The sequence below is a fragment of the Protomyctophum parallelum genome (assembly GCF_964188405.1).
Source record: "Protomyctophum parallelum genome assembly, chromosome: 3".
NCBI classification, from domain to species: Eukaryota; Metazoa; Chordata; class Actinopteri; order Myctophiformes; family Myctophidae; genus Protomyctophum; species Protomyctophum parallelum.
In genome coordinates, this window is record NC_139698.1 from 16,900,121 (window position 1) to 16,921,555 (window position 21,435).

General features: G+C 43.1%; 1 protein-coding gene across 1 annotated transcript in view; it reads left to right on the forward strand.

The window, feature by feature from the left end:
* The first annotated feature begins 4,598 nt into the window (after positions 1-4,598).
* Positions 4,599-21,435, forward strand: part of LOC310856812 (peroxisomal carnitine O-octanoyltransferase-like) — a 62,659-nt gene continuing 45,822 nt past the window's right edge. The window contains exons 1-11 of the mRNA XM_083762303.1: positions 4,599-4,705; positions 8,850-8,972; positions 10,041-10,165; positions 11,753-11,934; positions 12,426-12,550; positions 12,768-12,876; positions 14,358-14,451; positions 18,147-18,272; positions 18,695-18,796; positions 19,264-19,347; positions 21,310-21,417. Coding sequence (XP_083618429.1) covers positions 8,858-8,972; positions 10,041-10,165; positions 11,753-11,934; positions 12,426-12,550; positions 12,768-12,876; positions 14,358-14,451; positions 18,147-18,272; positions 18,695-18,796; positions 19,264-19,347; positions 21,310-21,417 — 1,170 coding nt within the window. The 5' untranslated portion in view covers positions 4,599-4,705; positions 8,850-8,857. The remainder of the gene's footprint in view (positions 4,706-8,849; positions 8,973-10,040; positions 10,166-11,752; positions 11,935-12,425; positions 12,551-12,767; positions 12,877-14,357; positions 14,452-18,146; positions 18,273-18,694; positions 18,797-19,263; positions 19,348-21,309; positions 21,418-21,435) is intronic.

The window sequence follows — 21,435 nt, forward strand, 5'->3', positions numbered from 1 at the left end:
TGGCAGTGAGGTGTTCAGCGGCAATAAACACTGATGCAGACCTGGCTGCTTTTGGACATGTATGTCAACTAGGTATCAAAGTGTATACTTAAAGTACCAAAGGTAAAAGTACTCATTATGCAGAGTGTCCAGTTTCACAAGTTTTCATAATAGTATAAAATGTATTAAAAAAATAAAATTGAAAATAGCACATCTACAATTTGTAGGTCAGATTGTGGATCAGCTATTTTCAAATGTCCGGAATCTATAAAGCGCTTAAAGTGGTTTAATGTAGGTTTTGTAATAATAATCCAAATCTACAAAGTAACTAATAACTAAAGTTTTCAAATATTTGTAGTTGAGTAAAAGTACAATATTTGCCTCTGACATGTAGTGGAGTAGAACTATTTTAAATGGAAAATACTAGTAAAAATACCTCAAAATTGTACTTAAAAATAGCATATCTACAAGCCTGTCTGTCTGTCTGTCTGTCTGCCACTACACCACAGTAACAACATGTTGAGTAGATAGCCATAGACTTAATACAATAATACTGACACAAATAGATGGCACGAATGAGAGTTTGAACTATGTGACGTTTGAGGTGTAAATACTATTTACATCATAATTATCATAATTATCATATTATGAGAGAAATCAATCAATCTTCACCTTGACTGTGTCCATAGGAGAGGAAGCTACACAGCACTGGAAAAAAGAACATTAAAAATAAAAGTGAAACAATATCGAGCAAAGCATGAATTTAATTGACATCTGTCATACTTAAAGCCGTAACAACCACCCTTCCATATAGACTCAGAGATAGTCCTTGAGAGTCCCTGCTAGGGGCTCGCTCGTAGTCGTATTATAGGCTACTATGTATTGTCCTTTTGGGTCGACACTCGACAATGAGTTTCATCCTGGCATTTGCCAATTAAGGCGGCACGCACCAAGTCAGAACTTCCAGTCAAAGCCAAAGACTGGCCAATCACGGCGCGTCCTCGCTTTCTTTTAAAGCTTTCTTTCTTTTTCATTTTTTTTGGTTTTCTTTTTTAAAAGTTTCTTTAAAAAAAATGTGTGTGATACAGCTGCGCCCTCTGGTGGCGGGCGGGTGCACACAGGCAGGCAGGCAGGCAGGCAGGCAGGCAGGCAGGCAGGCAGGCAGGCAGGCAGGCAGACAGACAGACAGACAGACAGACAGACAGACAGACAGACAGACAGACAGACAGACAGACAGACAGTTCTGCCTGGGTTACATAGTAATATGTAATTGCGTTACAGACAACTAAAACGCAAACAGACAACTAATTTAACAGTTTGGCCCGGACCGGCCCACTATACACAGATCGGCATACCGGTCCGGTCCGGACATCCTGTATGTCTGGTGCGTTAATTGGCCAATGGCCAGTCCAGGCCTGGTTCTCGCCTCTCTTCACTGGCTGCCTGTGAGTTTTGGGATTCACTTTAAGTTTTTAACATTGATTTTACTGAGAACTTCTAAAGCCCTGCCTGGCCAGGCCCCCCTTATAGCTACATTACGGATATGCTGAAGCCGTATAGGCCGACGTGCGGCCTCAGATCCTCGAACAAGGCTCTCGTGGAAGTTCGCGCTACTCAACATGTCACCATGGGTGACCGTCCGGGCTTCCTCGGCCCGGGCACCACGGCTCTGGAATGCCCTGCCAGAGGCTCCAATAAGAGCAAGCTAGCTCACTGTGTTCTTTTAAGTCACAGCTGAAAACTCACCTGCACAAAGGCTTTCACTTCTTAGACCGTTGGGTTTATTCATACAATGACTTTGTTTTAACATGTTGTTTAACTGTTGTTTTATTCTGCCATTGGAAAGCACTTTGTAACTTTGTTTTGAAAAGTGATTTCTCAGTAATGTATATACCGGTATAAGTTGCATCATCAATGTCTGTAGCAGGGACAGTTTATTTAAATTAAATAAATGATACATCTACAAAAAAGATAAGAACAATGGTCGAGTGATCCTACAATGATCCTACATAAACAAATACTAAACTAATTCCACTGATGTGGTTTCACTTGATGCAGCCCTGATGATGGGCTTAATCAAGCTTCTTTTTGAGCGGTGCCTCCGCTCCATTACGCAGCTATGTGTGTCCCTATGTATGTGTATTGTGTACGTGTCTGTCACTGTGTCCGAGCACAGACAACTGCAATACCTAAAGTGGTCAGTTCCTGCGTTCCTGTAACCCTGTCATTTCTCAAAGAAGTTTTCAAAAAAAGAATCAAAGTACAGTAGCTATGCACAGTACAGTCTACAATACAGTGCAGTGCAGAGCACAGTACAGTACAGTAACTATAACGATGTCGCTCAGTTCACACGTACAGGTGTGATATTTAACTTTTTTTTATCTGATGTTTTGTCCCGTCGGATCCAGGAGCACTTTTTTACTATTTTAACATTATTGACTTATACGTCTCCGGTGAGTACCTGGTTGTCTCTTTTTCTCTGCCATGAACAAAATGTTAATATTTAAGTACAGCCACATATTCCTTCATTAAAATGATTCACATACATTAGTTCAATAGAACTAATTTAGTAGGCTATGTGGGGACAAAATAACCAGAATCAGAGACCATATCACACCCGTCTTTTAGCCTCGCTCCATCGGCTCTCTGTCCGCTTCCGAATTGACTGTATAAGCTTTTAATGTATGCTTTTTAAAATCCAAAATGCGTTGGCACCATCGGCCATCCCTTGTTGTTACGGATCTGGTTTCCGTACCATGCACTCCATCCAGCCAGAGCCTTGAGGTGGACTGACCAGCTGCAGCTGTGAGCTCGGTGCCAGCGACCCCAACAAAAGAACTAAGGGGTGACCAACAGGGGCCTTCCCCCCCCCCCCCATCATGCAGGCTCTGGAATAATTTGCCAATACACATCAGAGAGCCGCCCAGTCGATAGCCATTTTTAAATCCTTGCTATAAAGACTTATTTCTTCTCTCTGGCCTTTGCAGTGACAGCTGATCCTGTATAGCCCCTGTTATGTTTTCCCTCAATGGTGCTAATGCTTGTTTTGTTTGTGCTTATTCTAATTGTCTGCTAATGTCTGTTTATATTGCATTGCTCTTTAAAAAAACTAAACGTGTACAGCATTTTTGGTTGACCTGGTCATGTATTAAAGGTGCTATATAAATACCTTTTCAGTTGAGCAGTAATAATAATAATAGCGATATACTCACAGAGGAGAACACGGAGGAACACGTGGCCCATCCTCTTCTGTGGTTGAACGACTGAAAGACCTCAAAAACCTTCCTACCTACTCTCACAGTGAACTATAATAGCTAAAGGCTGTTGTGAGAAACAGCTGAGAAATAGAGGGGGTGTGGGCCACGATGCACCTAAGCATACTTTCCCCCCCAACTTCTTCTTTAGTATATGGCTAAATTCAGATTACATGCTATTCCTTTTCTCTTCTTTTAAAGATGTGAGCTCAGGACTATAAACGTATTGTCTTATTATTGCGCAGGTTTATTCTGGTGTACAACTACAAATAAGTGTCTTATCTTGAATACTGTATGATGACCCACAACATGTGGAGTGGATGTTCTGCTATATCCAGTGGTGGAAAGAAACTAAGTACTTTTACTTAAGTACTGTACTTAAGTACAATTTTGAGGTATTTTTACTTTACTTGAGTGTTTCCAATTTCCAGTACATTTACTTCTACTCCACTACATCTCAGAACCAAAATCCACTACAATTATTTGAAAACTTTAGTTAGGCTACTAGTTGCTTTGGCAATTTTAATTTTGATTAGAAAACATACATTAACCAATTCAACCCTATACATATCAGCCATTTGAAAAGAGCAATGCGTTGCAACGCATTGAGAGCTTGTAGTAGATTGACTCTTTTCAATAGATTTTCTACACATTTTGAACTTGTGAAATGGCACATTGTGCAATATGAATACTTTTACTCTTTTACATTTTGATTTCGATACTTTTACTTGTAACGATGTACTTATAAATTACAGTATTGGTACTTTTACTTAAGTAAAACAATTGAGTACTTTTTCCCATAGGTGGGTGTTCAAGGTGGTTAATTGTTCCCAATAAATTATTTATTGTTATTTTGGTAATTGATTAGGCTGGACATAATAGTTATAGACAGCGTATGGAAGAACTTGAAGAGCCAAATCTTCACAGAATTTGATTCGATCTATTTAAACTAAATACTAAATGGCAGGTCTCTTTGTTTGTATATGGATTGATGTTTCTGCCAATAAAGACACAAAAAAAGGAAAAAAAAATAGGCTAGCTGCAGTAGCTGGGGTTGTTTTTGACGACAACCAATCACAGCGTGGAAACGTCTCCCCGGGTCATGGGACCGTCTCCCCGGGCCATGGGATGGTGTGTATTGTGTTCCGCAAGAGCTAGAAGGATCCGACCAATAGGGGGATACAATTCGCTCTGCACTGCGAAGATCCGGTTTGAGCCGGATACGGTGTGCTGCAATGCTGGTGGGAAAAAACATGACCGGATACACTACAGTCCTTAGCCCGGATGCAAGCACACTGCAGTGAAATGGAAACCATGGCTTTTATTTCTTTCTACCCAGACCGGGGGAGACGAAACTAGGGCAAAGGTAAAACCATTCTACTGTTAGGTTATGTTAATAACAACACACAGAGAGGCTGGCTCCACTGCAGGGAATACATAAATAAATAACCCTCTCTCCAACTGTCCACAAGGTGAGCTCAATAAGTTACTTTAATGTTTATTACAATGGGAATGTGTCTTAAAAATAACTGATTAAATCTATATCTCTGCAGAATTATATACGGGACCCTGCCTGGCTGCAGCCCCGCCGGCACAAGCTGCGGGACATTATGCTATATACACACTATATACACATGCGTTTATTTTGTCTAATATATTCTAATAATGTACTGTTTTATCTAAACGGTTAAATAAATTGTAGATTCTATTTATTTGCTAGTATTACGGTTGTTGTGGAATGGCATCATCAGATCGCATAAAAAAGTGATCTAAAAAAGTTATATCCTAATGCTGTAATATCGTCTACATTGTTGCGATTTTGACTTGCATTGCAAGAAAAAAAAACGGGGTCCTTTGAGGCGCTGCTTAATGTGTGTGTACGCCGTCGTACGAGGGTGTCGCGTGCGTGCAAAAACCTAAAGAGCAGATCTACAAGCTGACAACGAGTCGCAGGGCGACGCGTTGTCAGCTTGTAGATCTGCTCTTTAGGTTTTGTCAAGTGACGCACACTATAAATCTATACACAGGATTGCAGATTACTGCAGCATGGAATGTGCACAAACTATACAGGGAACCAAAGTGCATGGCTACTAGCAGGCAATATAATAATAATACAGCTTGATTTTATATAGTGCCTATTGTGAACCCCAATTACTACATAAAAAAACAACCAACAAACAATTCACCAAACATAATTGCCATTATGCCTGAGAGAATATATGGTCGTGCTTGGTAACTTTGGTTACATGTTATTACACAATACTTAATCTATCTATATCTACGTATTAATATTACTACTGATTAGATTCATGTGATGAAGTGCATTGAGTTATTTGAGTACAGTGTCTCGATCATGTAGGATTGTAGGGCAATATAGTGATACATACATTCAATATCCTGATATTTGGAGTTTGGATAATGTAATATAATAGACTATACTAGGCTACTGTGTTATGGCATTGTGTGTTATCTTCTCCTTGCTTAGTTCAAAGGCTGCACTATAGTTATGTAATTTTACCATTATAGCTGTTTCCACTAGCCTATTTACCTTTAGTAATGACGCATTTAGAGGCATTGCTGATATTTATTTATTTATGAAATCTCATATTATTTTGGGGGGGTCCCCCAAATTATTATTTTTTGCACCTGAATGGCGGGAATATGGAAATGAAGAGTTTACATAGTACACAATAGTACATGCATAAACTTTCCTTAATGATTATATCTGGTTTCAGTATTCATTTATGATATATTTTCTCTATTATAAGGTTGTTTTTGCAGTCACTTTGTATTTGTGGTGGGGAGGGGGGCGGGGCGGGGCCAAAAAGGTTGAGAACCCCTGGTCTAATCTAGCAGGTAAACCTAACCCAGTCTAAACCAGGGAGGGGGGTTTCAGCCGGTGGTCCATGGACCACTGGTGCATGTGGTCCCTGATCATCCATTAGAAACATAATAAAAGTGAAGACTGCATGTCTTTTATTTCATTTATTGTTCCCCCACTAGTTGAGAAACTAGGGGCAGACTCACATTGTGGTCCCGGGTGCACATTCGAGACCACTTGGCAGATGTTGTGGTAGTGTGAATGCTGCAGTTACCGTGCACAGATGTTGTGGTAGTGTGAATGCTGCGTTACCGTTCCCGTGACCGGAGATAGTCTCGGGACCGATTTAAGTGTACTCAGGATACGGATCGATGCAATGTAAAAGCATTGAATACATTTGAATGAAGTGTACTCGGATACGGATCGCTGCAATGTGAAAGCATTGAATACAGCTGAATGAAGTATACTCGGATATGGATCGCGCTGCAATGTGAAAGCATTGAATACAGCTGAATGAAGTGTCCTCGGATACGGATCGCTGCAATGTGAAAGCATTGAATACATTTGAATGAAGTGTACTCGGATACGGATCACGCTGAAATGTGAAAGCATTGAATACAGCTGAATGAAGTGTACTCGGATACGGATCGCTGCAATGTGAAAGCATTGAATACAGCTGAATGAAGTGTACTCGGATACGGATCACTGCAATGTGAAAGCATTGAATGAAGTGTACTCGGATACGGATCGCTGCAATGTGAAAGCATTGAATACAGTTGAATGAAGTGTACTTGGATACGGATCGCTGCAATGTGAAAGCATTGAATACATTTGAATGAAGTGTACTCGGATATGGATCGCGCTGCAATGTGAAAGCATTGAATACAGTTGAATGAAGTGTACACGGATACGGATCGCTGCAATGTGAAAGCATTGAATACATTTGAATGAAGTGTACTCGGATACGGATCGCTGCAATGTGAAAGCATTGAATACAGTTGAATGAAGTGTACTCGGGATACGGATCGCTGCAATGTGAAAGCATTGAATACAGTTGAATGAAGTGTACTCGGATATGGATCGCGCTGCAATGTGAAAGCATTGAATACAGCTGAATGAAGTGTCCTCGGATACGGATCGCTGCAATGTGAAAGCATTGAATACATTTGAATGAAGTGTACTCGGATACGGATCGCTGCAATGTGAAAGCATTGAATACAGCTGAATGAAGTGTACTCGGATACGGATCACTGCAATGTGAAAGCATTGAATGAAGTGTACTCGGATACGGATCGCTGCAATGTGAAAGCATTGAATACAGTTGAATGAAGTGTACTTGGATACGGATCGCTGCAATGTGAAAGCATTGAATACAGTTGAATGAAGTGTACTCGGATGCGGTAGAATCAAGGCCAATGTGAATCATGGCCAGCGGGGACCAGGAAATCGTATTCGGGAACAGTTTGAAATCAGTCGGACTCAGTGTGAATCTGCCCTAAATGACCAGTGCAGGTGACGAGCACTGGTCTATGATGATGAGTCAATGTTCTAATGTCTAATTCACTGGAAGTTGGAGGTGAAGACATTCCACCGAAAAGGGGAGTTCAAATCTCATGAAGTAAAAAGGGAAGTGTATACAGTTTGCCTGGTTGAGTCACCATTATTAGGAAATATATATTGCATGTGTGTGCTCGACGCTCATACAATCAGTATCAGTTAATATAACATGAGTTTAATGGACGGTTGGATAAGTAACAGCATGGAATGAAGTTAACCGTGAGATAAGAATACAACTTCTGTGGTTCTCTACCTTTTTGTACTCTGGACCACTAGCATATTTCAGGGCAAAATAATGCATATATTATACTGTAATTGTGGGTGTCTTTAACATTACAAAGTTTGAGCACCACTGCCACTTTTCACCCACCACTTTTCAACCTATCTTCATATAATTGGTCCTCACTAATGTTCATCATACAATTATAATAGCACCATTTCTGTGTCTCATAGGAGGGCTGTGGACAGTTCAGAAACCCATCCACCAGTGTGACATCTTCGTTAGGCTGTTCTTTTTTTAACAAGATTTTTAAATACCGGTATATATTTAGATTTTTATCATCATGAGAACGATGGCTTCCATTTTCAGTTCATGAACTGCCCACAAACAATGTGATTATTATCATGATTATTAGTGAGGACCAATTATATGAAGATAAGTTGAAAAGTGGGGAAGTGGTCAGGGCGTGTTTTTAGCATTATGTTATACTTTAGCTATTGAAAAATAGCAGATCTACAAGCTCATAGCGCGGCACCGAGTGCCGCGCTACGAGCTTGTAGAATGTGTCGCAAATCTTTGACTGTATATTCTTTCAGGGCGAACGTTTTTTTTAACTCAAATCTTCAGGGATTCCTGGAATATAACATAATAACATATTTTCAGATAGGGGTCGGCGGCCAATTACATATAATTTTTGCGGGGTCCTTGACATGAAATATTGAGCACCACTGAAGCCCACCACACACCGGCTGCGTCCCCCGCGCAGCGGACACAGCCGCCTCCATTATTTTTATTTTCAATGAACCTATCGCACACCGTCTGCGTCCGACGGTCCGGCGGTCGCACGCGGTGTGTGTCGGGCTTGATACAGAAACATAGATAATTTCAGAAACTGTCAACAGATTAATCACTGTCGGGTTTAGCGTGAACTGACTGATTTGTCCTGCTTGCAGTGGAAGACATGGCGAACCAGGTGTCAGAGGTTTAGCATGGAATGACTGATTTGTCCTCCTTGCAGTGGAAGACATGGCGAACCAGGTGTCAGAGGTGCGTCCAGAGAGGACATTCCACTACCAGGACAGCCTGCCGTCCCTCCCTGTCCCCCCGCTGGATGTCACTCTGTCCAAATACCTGGACGCAGGTACTGGAAATTAACTTTGCTTTTTTAACCACTTATAAACATCACTGTACTTTTTCTTTCAGCGGACTGACCTCATGCTTCTTTCTATGCATGAGGAGTCTGCTTCTTTTCACCTGACAGGGGAGAGTTTCCCCGGCCAGACGTAGCGCGTGGAAGGAACACGTTATTCCGACCATAGTTCCTTTCCCCTCCATCAGGCTGGCCAGGGGGAGGTAGTTTAGAGACCAGGATTACGGCATGTTTTTGTGAGGTATACCTACCGTAGCGGACACGGGGAGAACATGCAAACTCCACACAGAAAGGCCACTGTACTCACTGTACTTAGTTGACCGGCCGGAGTCCCCCACACAACGATGCAAATTTAATGATGTACGTATCTACATTAATTTGCATTTAATGCAAATACACCAATTCATGTTATTAGCTGTGGCTGCGTTGCTTACTACTAGCCTGCCATATTTTTTAATCTGCTGTTGGTTTTTAAAACACATGACAAAATCAACGAGTCTGGGACCCCTAGGGGTTTTAATCCATTCTGGGCGGGAACCCCTTGTGGTGTTTCAAGCATTATGTTATGCTTTAGTTATTGAAAAATAGCAGACCTACAAGCTTGTAGTGCGGCACTGAGTGCCGCGCTACGAGCTTGTAGGTCTGCTATTTTAGAAAAATCGTGAAAATGTGGCGCAAATCTTTTAATATATATATTCTTTCAGAGCGAACGGTTTTAACTCAAATCTTTGTTTCTGGGGGGTCCCTGAAACAACATATTTTCAGATGGGGGTCGGCGGCCAATTACATATAATCTTGGGGGTCCTTGGCATGAAAATGTTTGAGAACGACTGACATAGAAACATAGGGTTTTTCAGAAAACTGTCAGGAATTTGTAGAATCGTTCCCAGGTCAAAATGCGTTAAACACCCCTAGGTGGTCCCAGACGTTGTTTGTACTGTACTGTACTGCAGTGCAAACAAAAAAAGCCTCAGATGTATACAGTACCTCAGTCTCCGGTGGTTGTTTAATGGTGAGTTTTGCGGTTAACCTTTGTCCCACCGTGTTTTGGCCTCCCAGTCCGTCCCTTTGCCTCGGAGGAGGAGTACCAGGCGACAGAGGCCGCGGTGATGCGCTTCAAAGAGGGTGTGGGTGCACGCCTGCACCACGCACTGCTGCAGAGGGCCCGCACCAAGAGGAACTGGGTAGGGAATTATTTGATGGCGCTTCAATGTTTAAAACTGTGTGAATATGGGCCTGGGCCGTGGCTCAGCGGTCCAGGCACCTTGGCCGGTATAGTCCAAGTCTGGCAGTGTGCCGCGGGTTCGACTCCCGATCCCGACGGCCCTTTACTGCATGTCACTCCCCCATCTCTCTCCCCCATTTCCTGTCAGCCTACTGTCTGTCCCTCTATAAAAAAATAAAAAATAAAGGCGAAAGCCGCAAAAAAACAAAAACAAAACTGTGAATATGAAAACATGTTTATTATACTTTACAAAATAAAACCTTGGGGCGCCCGCTGGCCTAGCGGTCCAGGCGCATGCCACATATAGGCTTTGGCCTGACATGACGACCTTTGCTGCATGTCTCTCCCCTTCTCACTCTTCCTCTTTCCTGTCAATTTTCACTTGATATACTATCAATAAAGGCAGAAAAGCATAAAACAAAATACCTTAAAAAAATCTAAACCCTGCTACATTCCTTGCTATTAGGCCTTACGGGTTCATTTGGTTTAATTTTGTTAAACATCTTGCATTACTCAATTTACAAGAATGTAGAAGACGGTACCACATCAGTAATGACAACATATTCTTTTGTTTTGGGTCTGAGAGGCTAAATCTCATGAAATGGTGGTCCGTGGCTCAAATGCTGAATAAATAATGGACCTGGTTTAAAACCACTAGTCTGTAACTCTACGGTAAGCGAAGAACATAGAACCCGGGGGGGGGGGGGGGGGGGGGGGGGACGACGACGACGACATAGACCTGACCCCAAAAAACCTGCGTGTTGCACGGTAGCAAGGGTTTGCTTGTGTTCTTGCATAATGCATGGCACACCACCTCGCCATTCGCTTGGTAACATGAGCGTGCTGATACACGATACGATACAGCGTCTGGACTATATACATTACAATGTAACTCTGTATCATGGCACATATGGTTTAATGATTTATGCCTTGTGCTGTTGAGAATCAAGAATCGACAAAGTATATTCATTACATTAACCCCAGCATCACTATTCTGTGGGGAACGTTCTCCAAAGAGAATATGTCCCCACTACCACCCTTAGATCTCCATATACTGTATAGAGTTGACCTGATTTGAGCTGATTCCACATCTGGCCATCAAACCCTGTACACTCAAGACATGCTCCTTGTACGTCCAGTACAGAATTAATGTTGAGCTGACCCCCCTCCCCCCAATGCCAAAGCGCCAGCGCTCGCCCAGCAGTCTGCCGTCAACGAGGCGGATGCGTGCACGTGACCTCTCGCCCTTTAGGGTCGAGGTCGCTTCTTGCCCCCCCCCGGGCTTCTTACTGGTCTATTTTGTTTTGAGTTGCTTCGTGAATTGGATTGCACTCTCCCACAGTATTAAGGAAAATCACACCTGTGTGAACCGAGTGGTGGAACTCTCCTCTCTTCCCCCCCCCCCCCCCCCCTCCTCTCTCGCCCCCTACTGGTATTAATAAGTCACATACTCGTGCTCATGACAACATGTACATAGGTACACGGACATTGCTGGTTGTAGGAGTGGTTGCACCAAAAAAGTAAGTGTGTCTGGTTGTCCTCATAGCTGGAGGAGTGGTGGCTGGACAAGGCCTATCTGGAGGTGCGCGCTCCCTCTCAGCTCGGCGTCAACTTCGGGGGTCCCGCTCCGTACCTGGAGCACTGCTGGCCCCCCCTGGAGGGCAGCCAGCTGCACCGGACCAGCGTGGGGACATGGCACACGCTGCAGTACTGGGACCTGATACGCACGTAAGGCACGCACGCACATACACACTGCAGTACGTCTGGGACACGGTACGCACGTGAGACACGCACGCACATACACACTGCAGTATGCCTGGGACCTGATACGCACGTAAGTCACGCACGCACATACGACATCAACATTATCCGTCTGTGATTTTACGAGTGCTTTAGTGTTTACCCTTTTCGTCCATTTTTAACCTTAAGCCCAACGACGAGAAATAGCTGATCTATAAGCTTGTGAGCTTGTAGATCAGCTGTTATTCGGTGTGTGACATCGTTGCACAACTAAGTTAAAAAATCGGGAAAACTCTAATCCTAACCCGTCCCCAACCCGAATATCTTTTTCCTAATTCCACTCAAACCACAAACCTGTGTGTGTGTGTGTGTGCGTGTGTGTGTGTGTGTGTGCGTGTGCGTGTGCGTGTGCATGTGCGTCTGTGTGCCTGTGTGCCTGTGTGTGCGCGTGTGTGCGTGTGCGTGCGTGTGTGCACCAGGGAGAGAATGGCGCCCCATAATGCCGGCAACGTGGCATTCGATATGGACCAATACCGAATGCTCTTCTGCACCTGCAAAGTACCTGGACTCACCAAGGACACACTGCTCAACTACTTCAAGACTGGTAACCCACGCACGCACGCACGCACGCACACACACACACACACACACACAGTCACACACACACACACACACACACACACACACACACACACACACACACACACACACACACACAGTTAGTTAGTTTTACAACACTCTCACTGCAGTAAAGTAATAAAAATGTATCACAGTCCAAAGGGTCCATTTAATGCCGTTATTCATTGTTTGTTGTCTTCCAGAGAGCGAAGGCCCCTGTCCCTCCCACGTGGTGGTCATGTGTCGAGGCCGTATCTTCACCTTCGACGCACTCTGCGACGGACAGATCCTCACCCCGCCCGAACTGCTCAGGTACAGGAGTGTGCAGTATAGGAACAGTAGGAATTTGGCCTGAAGACAGTAGTAGCGGTGCACGTTTTTAATGTAGCCGCATTGTCAATACGGTTTGTTTGTTTTGACCCATTTAGACCTGAGGACGATTCTACGAATGTCTTCTAAAACCCCTAGAATCATATATGTATTTGGCCAGCCGACCCCCGTCCCTGGAAATATGTAGTTCCAGGGACCCTCCCAGAAGCAAATATTTGAGTTAAAAACGCTCACTCTGAATATATTCAAAGATTTGCGCCACATTTTCACAGTTTAAAAAAATATAGCACTCTGTGCCGCGCTATGAGCTTGTAGATCTGCTATATTTCAATAGCTAAAGTATAACGTAATGCTTAAAACACCAAAAGGGGTTCCTGCCCAGAATGAGTTATAGGTCAAAACTAAAGAATGCAAATAAACACATCGCACTGTAATTTAACCACTTAAACCCCAGCCAGAATCATTCTAGGGGGCGAATATTAGTCAAAAATAGCCGGTTTACAAGATCTTGTATATCGTCTACTTTTGGCGAAGACATTTATGGCCCTATCTTGGGCGCGCCATACCCCTTATCCCTAAACTTCTTTGCCATATTTTACTATCTTGAAAAACATTTTTAAATAGTTCAACTAGCCGATATACATTGACACGTTGTGAGCTTGTAGACTGGCTATTTGAACTATTTCAAAAAAAGTTTAAAAACAAAAGTAAAAAAAATGGGCAAAGAAGTTTAGCGATAAGGCGGCATGGCTCGTGAGATATGGCCCATGGTTTAGAGAGTTGCGTCTAGAGAGGGCTTTAAAACTAGCATGACTGAAGTAAAATGTGACAGAAGTAGCATGTGCTTAAATTCATATTTAGAAAATGTTTCAGATGTCAAAACATTCCTGAGATGGTGGAATGATGGTGGAATGATGATGGTCATGGAAGCGGAACCTTCTGAAAGCTTCGTGGGCAAAGATATAATCAACTTCAAAATCTCAACAAATAGGTCAAAATTAACTCTGTCATGCTAGTGTTTAGTAGCCTGGGCACCATAACCGATTTTTCTCAATAAAAGCTACAGGCTACGAGAGCTTTTATTGAGAAAAATCGGTTTGAGGGAAAAGGAAGTTGCCGCCTGTTGTTCCTGCCTGTCGACTACAAAACAATACTACAACATGACGTAACGATACCATCCGCTCCCGACAGGATCATACAGACTTTTGAAACAGAGACCAGGCTTTCCTCCGAGATGGTGGAAAGCCTGGTGAGGCGAGGTTAAGTGTTTAGTGGATATAGAGGTTCACTGACGATAAACGTGTGAGGGTTCCTTTTCTCTACATTTGAAAATGCGTCGCCCTCTCTTGCTTTGTGTGCGGGTGTGTGTGTGTGCATATGTGTGTGTGCGTGTGTCTGTCTGTGTGTGTGTGTGTGTGTGTGTGTGTGCGCGCGCATGCATGCGTGTGTGTGTGTGTGCGCAGGCAGCTGAGCTACATAAAGGAGTGCTGTGGCAGAGAGCCAGAGGGAGAAGGCATCGCTGCCCTCACCTCAGAGGAGAGAACGCGCTGGGCCAAGGTCAGTGGGCGGGGCTTAAGGGAGTACTTTGTTTTCTATCACAACTACACGTCCCATGAAGTCTTGTTTTCACTGAGTTTTTTTATTTTATTTTATTTTGTCCCATTCCCTGAGCCAAATAATTTGATGACCCGCGTAGGATTCTCAATGGAGACATGTGTTTTGTGCCAGGGGACACCACCCCGGAAGAGAAGATTTGTGTTAAAAAGAAGGAAATAAATCACAACCGTGTGAAGTGAGGGGCGCTCTAATCATCGTACATCATCATCATCAAGAATGGTGGTCCTCTGGCCTTTCTGTGTGGAGTTTGCATATTCTCCCCGTGTCCCCTAGTCCCCTCACAAAAAAACATGCAGTAATCCTGGTCACTACACTGCCTCCCCGCCTGATGGAGGGGAAAGGAACTGGTTGGAATAACGTGTTCCTTCCACGCGCTACGTCCAACCAGGGAAACTCCCCCCTTTCAGGTGTAAAGGAGCAACTTGGACACTCAGGCATGAAGGAAGCATGAGTTCAAGTCCGTTGCTCTCCCCTTGTCCCCCATAAGGGTGGCCATGCATTGATTAGCCGACGGGGGGGGGGCGACGACGACGACGACGGGACGGACGACTAACGCTCCGTTTCGGTCTCTATCCTTTTATTACTCTATGGCTCAGACACATAATCAGATTGGACTTTGATTGAGGCCCCCGTAACCTTCCTGACCATGCACTGTGAGCCTGCTATAAGGGCACAGGTCATTGTGTGTAGCATACTGTATTTACTTTTTACCAGTGTTGTGTTTTTGGCAGCACATTTCTATTTTAGTCATAGTCTTTGGAATGAAACTCCATTTAGTTTTAGTCATATTTTAGTCACCTGGAATGTTTTAGTGCTAGTCTAGTTTTAGTCGACTAAATGTCGTACGATTTTAGTCGACTAAATCTGCAGTTCATTTAGTCGACTTAAATGTATTTTGGCGGGCCTTGATGCCGTCGTAACGGCAGATTTTACACTTGCTGAAAATAGCTGATCTACAAGCTCACAACGCGTCGCAGCGTGACGCGTTGTGAGCTTGTAGATCTGCTATTTTCAGCATGCAACCAAGTGTAAAATGACTTATACTTGATCTCTTGTCCCTTCCTAACATTTTAGTCTAGTTTTTATTTGTTGACGGAATTGTCAGTTGTTTAGTTGTTTAGTCTCAGTTTTAGTCATCATAGCTTAGGTGGTCTTTAACTGCATGCTCTGTGCTGCCTGTTGCGTGAAGGGGGAGCTGGCTCTTCTTCTTGTAGTAACGGGCGACTGGTCTATTTGGCAGCCTGTTACCGCCACCTAGTGACATTATAGAGTTTTTATAAAGTGTGCGTTTTCAAGGGTCAATAAAAAATGAGAACGCAAGGGGACTTTGACGTTTTATCTGGAGACGGTCACCGTGTAAAAGAGGCCATAGTTTTCATTTCGTTTCCATTTAGTTTTCATCAGTGAAAAAAGGTAGTTGACGAACACTGCTGTACATTAGGAATATCCCAAACACGTTTTTAGTTTTTGGTCCAGATCCGATTCTGATCATTTGATTTTGAGTATCTGCCGATACAGATTTTTCCGGGTTCCAATATTTATATTTTTTTATAGAACACTTATGCCATATCACAATAGTACAATATCCAAAATCACAGACAACATCCAGTCTAATATCATGCTATGGATAGCCTATAATATTGATACTAAGGATGTCCCGATCAAATCACGGCTGGAATACCCCTACTGTATATTCTACTGTATGTTGCATCTACATTTCCGATGCATGGTCTCTATTGGTCTTCATTGTGGACAATGCTGCCCTAGTGCTGCAGCCTGCAAGTATAGGTTTTTGGACTCGCATAACTTGTACACAGTGGTGGGAAGTAACCAAGTACTTTTACTTAAGTACAATTTTGAGGTATTTGTACTTTACTTCCAATTTCCAATACTTTTACTTCTACTCCACTACAATTATTTGAAAACTTTAGTTACTAGTTACTTTGGAGATTTTAATTTTGATTAGAAAACATACATTAACCACCTATACATTTCGGCCATTTGAAAATAGCCGATGTACAAGCTCACAATGCGTCGCATTGTGAGCTTGTAGATCTGCTATTTTCAATAGCTTTTGTACACATTTTTAACTTGTGAAATGGGACATTCTGCACAATGTGTACTTTTACTTTTAGTACTTTAACCCATTTAGACCCGAGTTAAAAACATTCACTTTGAAAGAATATATATTCAAAGATTTGCGCCACATTTTTACGATTTTTTAAAAATAGCTAAATTATAACATATGTTTAAAACACCAAAAGGGGTTCCCGCACAAAATGGGTTAAGTACATTTTGATGCCGATACTTTTGTACTTTTACTCAAGTACATTTTCAATTCCGTACTTTTACTTGTAGCAAAGTAGTTCTAAATTGCAGTATTGGTACTTTTAAGTAAAACAATTGAGTGCTTTTCCCACCACTGCTTGTACAGTATGCGTCTCAAAGGTCAAATAAGCCTTCATGTTTGTTTGGGCCGGGGGGAGGTAAATAATTACCTCAATAACAGTTGTACAATTAGTGCAATATCACTTGCATACTGATACTCCACTTGGCTGGTATATTGAAACTATTCAATATTAAAATCAGTAAATCGTTTTGCATAGTTATTGGCTTTGCAGGGCAGCATGGGTCTCTGCTCGTGGACATGCTGTTATGTGACTGGAGGCTACCATGGTTTTATCCTCGGGTTGAGTACAGAGTGGCGTAGAGGGTGCGCTCTGACTGGCCAGTCACTGTGATTGACAGCTTACACCTAAACCTAACCCTAACCTTAACCTTAGTAAAACTATACCTAAACCTAACCCTAACCTTAACCTCAGTAAAACTATACCTAAACCTAAAAAACGAACGCAGTGGCTGGGGGGCATTTCCAAGAACCCGAAGCCGAGGATAAAACCATGGTAGCTGACTGGAGTGACCCCATTCAGGATGTAGGGCACATTATGATGACCTATCTGTAGCATCTGTACGTATACCTCACGCACAGGATCACATTTGAAAGTGTGAAAGTTGTCAATGTTTCACAGAGCGACGCAGCGCATCGTATTATGATTGATTGATTGATTGATTGATTGGTTGATTCTTTATTTAAGTGTCATGCTTCCCGAAGAAGCCCAGCCCACATGGACTTACAGGACACTTTTACTTACAGTTTACATAAACAATGACAATAAACCGACATGACAGTTCACAAACCGTGATCAAGTGAATACTAAAGTAATAGACTTCTGTAAGGTTCTTACATGGCAGGTTTAATAATTATACAAATAAAATAAAATAAAATACACCATTGGGCCTGTAACAGGAGAGCAGACATGGACCTACTTGACGAGCTGAGATTGTCTTCTACTCCAGGCTCTATAGAAACAAACTGTGCCGTCCTAAATATTTCATTATTAAATATCCACTCCAACTTCTGATCATCATCTTCCCAGAATAGTTCAGGACTTTGTTGTTGCATTACCTCAAATAACCTCAAATCATCATACAATACATGATCCATTCATCTATCTAATCTGGACTGTTCGCTGTCCACTTTATCCATTTGTATGTTAGCTATTAAAAAAACAGCAGACCAAAGACATATTCATTTGGGGGACATGAAACAACTCATTTATTCCATGTCTCTGCAGGCCAGAGATTACCTGATCAGTATTGACCCGATCAATAAAAGCCACCTGGAGACCATTCAGAGCAGCCTGTTTGTCATCGGCCTGGACGAGTCCAAGCCGACTGCCACCCCAATGGACTACACACAGGTACAACACGCACACACACATGCACGCATGCACAGGTACAGCACACACGCACGCACGCATGCACAGGTACAGCACGCACGCACGCATGCACGCACGCACGCACGCATGCATGCACAGGTACAGCACGCACGCACGCACGGAAGCACGCACGCACGCACGCACGCGAGTTACAAGTCACAAGTCACGTACAATGTGCACGCACGCACACACACCAGTCAATAGTCACGTGTCACGTACAATGCAAACTCACGCACGCTGCACACACACACACACACACACACACACACACACACACACACACATGCACACGGGTACTGAAACACACAAGAGCTGTACTATATGATGTCAATGCGGGGGACATGAGAACAGTTCTCTAAGAGAAGAGCTCTGTGTGTCTTTGTTTAACTGTGTATAACGTGCAGATCACGCAGCTGGCCATGACGGGTGATCCTACCATCAGATGGGGAGACAAGTCCTACAACAGCCTGTGTTTCTCCAACGGTACATTTGGATCCAACTGTGATGTGAGTACATGGTGTGTTGTATGCGTGTATAATTCCTCCTACAGTGCTGTGACGTGTGTCCTGCAGTACGTGCACACTGCTCATACACATACATTCGCGTACAGCAGTGCTGTAGCTGTGTGTGTTTGAACTACTGGAGCGCTGCGCCATGCGCACGTGAATGCATGCGCACATGCATGCATGCGCACGCGAGCGATCGCTGACTGAAATAACCTATTTAATATCTAGGCCGATTTATTAATCCACAATATATATATACCTGTATACAATTAAAATGTTTGCCTATTTTGGGCGTGTTTTTTCAGACATTTTTAAGTGCAAAAGAATAAGCAAAGATTGACCATTTCTATGAATTTGATGCATTACCATGTGTTGTTCTTGCTTAATGTAAGTCGCTCTGCATTAAGAGCGTCTGGCTAATTGCCTACATTGTAAATGGTAATGTAGTGTGTTGTGTTGTGTTGCAGCATGCACCGTACGATGCCATGGTGCTGGTGTCTCTTTGCTACTATGTGGACCAGCAGCTGAAGGCAACAGATGGAACGTGGAAGGTGAGGTCTATTAGCTTGTATTCACCATTATATTAGTGTTAAGACCAGGGGGGGGAGGGGCGAGGGGGGTGGCATTTACACTTGATCTTATAAGTCATTATAATAAGCTTCATAATGTGTTGTGATCGTGATTTTAAATGATGAGTATTGCTCTAGTTATTATAACTATATTTACTCGTGTTGTAAGCATACTATAATACATTATTGGTATGTTTATAATGCTTCATAGATATGGACTGCATAGCAAGTGTTACAGTAATTGTTACTTCTCATGAGTATGAGTAGACATGAGTAAACAAATAAACCTACAACAGTATGTTTCTGTGTAGTGAGCTGTAGCCCAAGTTAGTTTTGCCGTTTTCAGCACCATCTGGTGGGAAAATACAGTACATACAACCAGACAGGTTACAATAGTTTGGCATTTGCTTTGCAGCTCAAATACTATATGTACCCAGATAAGCTCGCAAACCTGGTTAAGGCACCTGGAAAATGTTGATATTATCCAGCATATGATATTATGCTGTTGGGTTCATATTTGTAAGTACAATATATAGTTGCAAAAAAGAGCTGTCAGTGTACTTTCTCAGCTGCATTCGAGAGAGAATATACAATGTGTTAACAGTGAACAGGACACAGCAAATGACAATTGAAATTAGCTCTGTTGCTGTTACTGCAACACACATGAACCCTTTTTTGAATCCCTCAGCATTCTGAGGAAAAAATAATATTAATATTTAGCAAGAAATAGCAGGTCTACAAGCTCACACACAATGTGTTGCATTGTGACACGTGAGCTTGTAAGTCTGCTAATTTTGACAAAGTGACTTGTAGGTGTGTAGAGCAGTGGTTCCCAAACTGGAAGTCGGGGGACTTTTTAGCTTTTCCTCCCCGGGTGGGAGGGGCTGGAAGGAGTTGCCGCGGCTTGTGATTGGGTGAGACGGGCCGTCAGTCAGTCAGTGGAGTAGGGTGCGCTCCGCCGTGTTCAGTGTGTGTGTGTGTGTGTGTGTGTGTGTGTGTGTGTGTGTGTGTGTGTGTGTGTGTGTGTGTGTGTGTGTGTGTGTGTGTGTGTGTGGTGGGTGGCATCGTAATGTCTGATTTTACACTTGCTGAAAATAGCCCATCTACAACAACACATTGCGCTGCAACATGTTGTGAGCTTATATGTCGGCTATTTTGAGCATACAGTACAACCAAGTGTAAGATGACTTGTACTGAATCTCTTGTCCACTAGTCACTTCCTAACATTTTAGTCCAGTTTTTATTTGTTGACGAAATTGGCAATATATGTAGTCTCATAGTTTTTTATTTATTTATCGTGGCTTAGTTTTCATTTTATTTTCGTCAGTGAAAAAAGGTAGTCGATGGCTTATTCTTCGTCATATTTTTCGTCGACGAAATCAACACTGGTGCCTATCGGGTCACAACTCTAACGGGTCTGATGGTGAGTCGGCTCGGGTTGGAATGGGGCGAGTCGGACCAACCTTAGAGTATATATGAATATCCGAGTTCTCCTTCCATCCACTTGCATTAAGTTGCTCAAAAGCGCATGAGGCGATTTCACTCCTCCTTCCGGGTAGGAACAGATTGCATTCTGGGATGGATTTGCCCCAAACACATGAACGCGCTGCCGTTGAACGTGCACGAACGCGCACAAACGCGCACGAGCATGCTGCCGTCATGAACGTGCACAATGATAGTCAACGGACCAGCGCGTTCATGTGTTTGGGGCCAGGCTGCATTAACTTCATTCGGCCACTATGTCCATTTCGCCTCAGGGTTTCCTCTGGGTGCCTTCTCTATTCATATATACTCTAAGGGACCAACACGCCCGTCGAAATAACGACGCTGACCCTGCTAAATGTTCACCCACTCCTATTTTCACAAAAAAACGTGTGTGTGTGTGTGTGTGTGTGTGTGCGTGTGTGCGTGCATGCGTGTGTGTGTGTGTGTGCGTGCATGTAGGGCACAGACACGGTGAGGTCCATGGCGCTCCCGGAGGAGTTGGTGTTCACTGTGGACGACGCGGCGAGGAGAGACATCAGCCATGCCAAACAACACTACCTGGACACGGTGAGAGACACCGTGTAC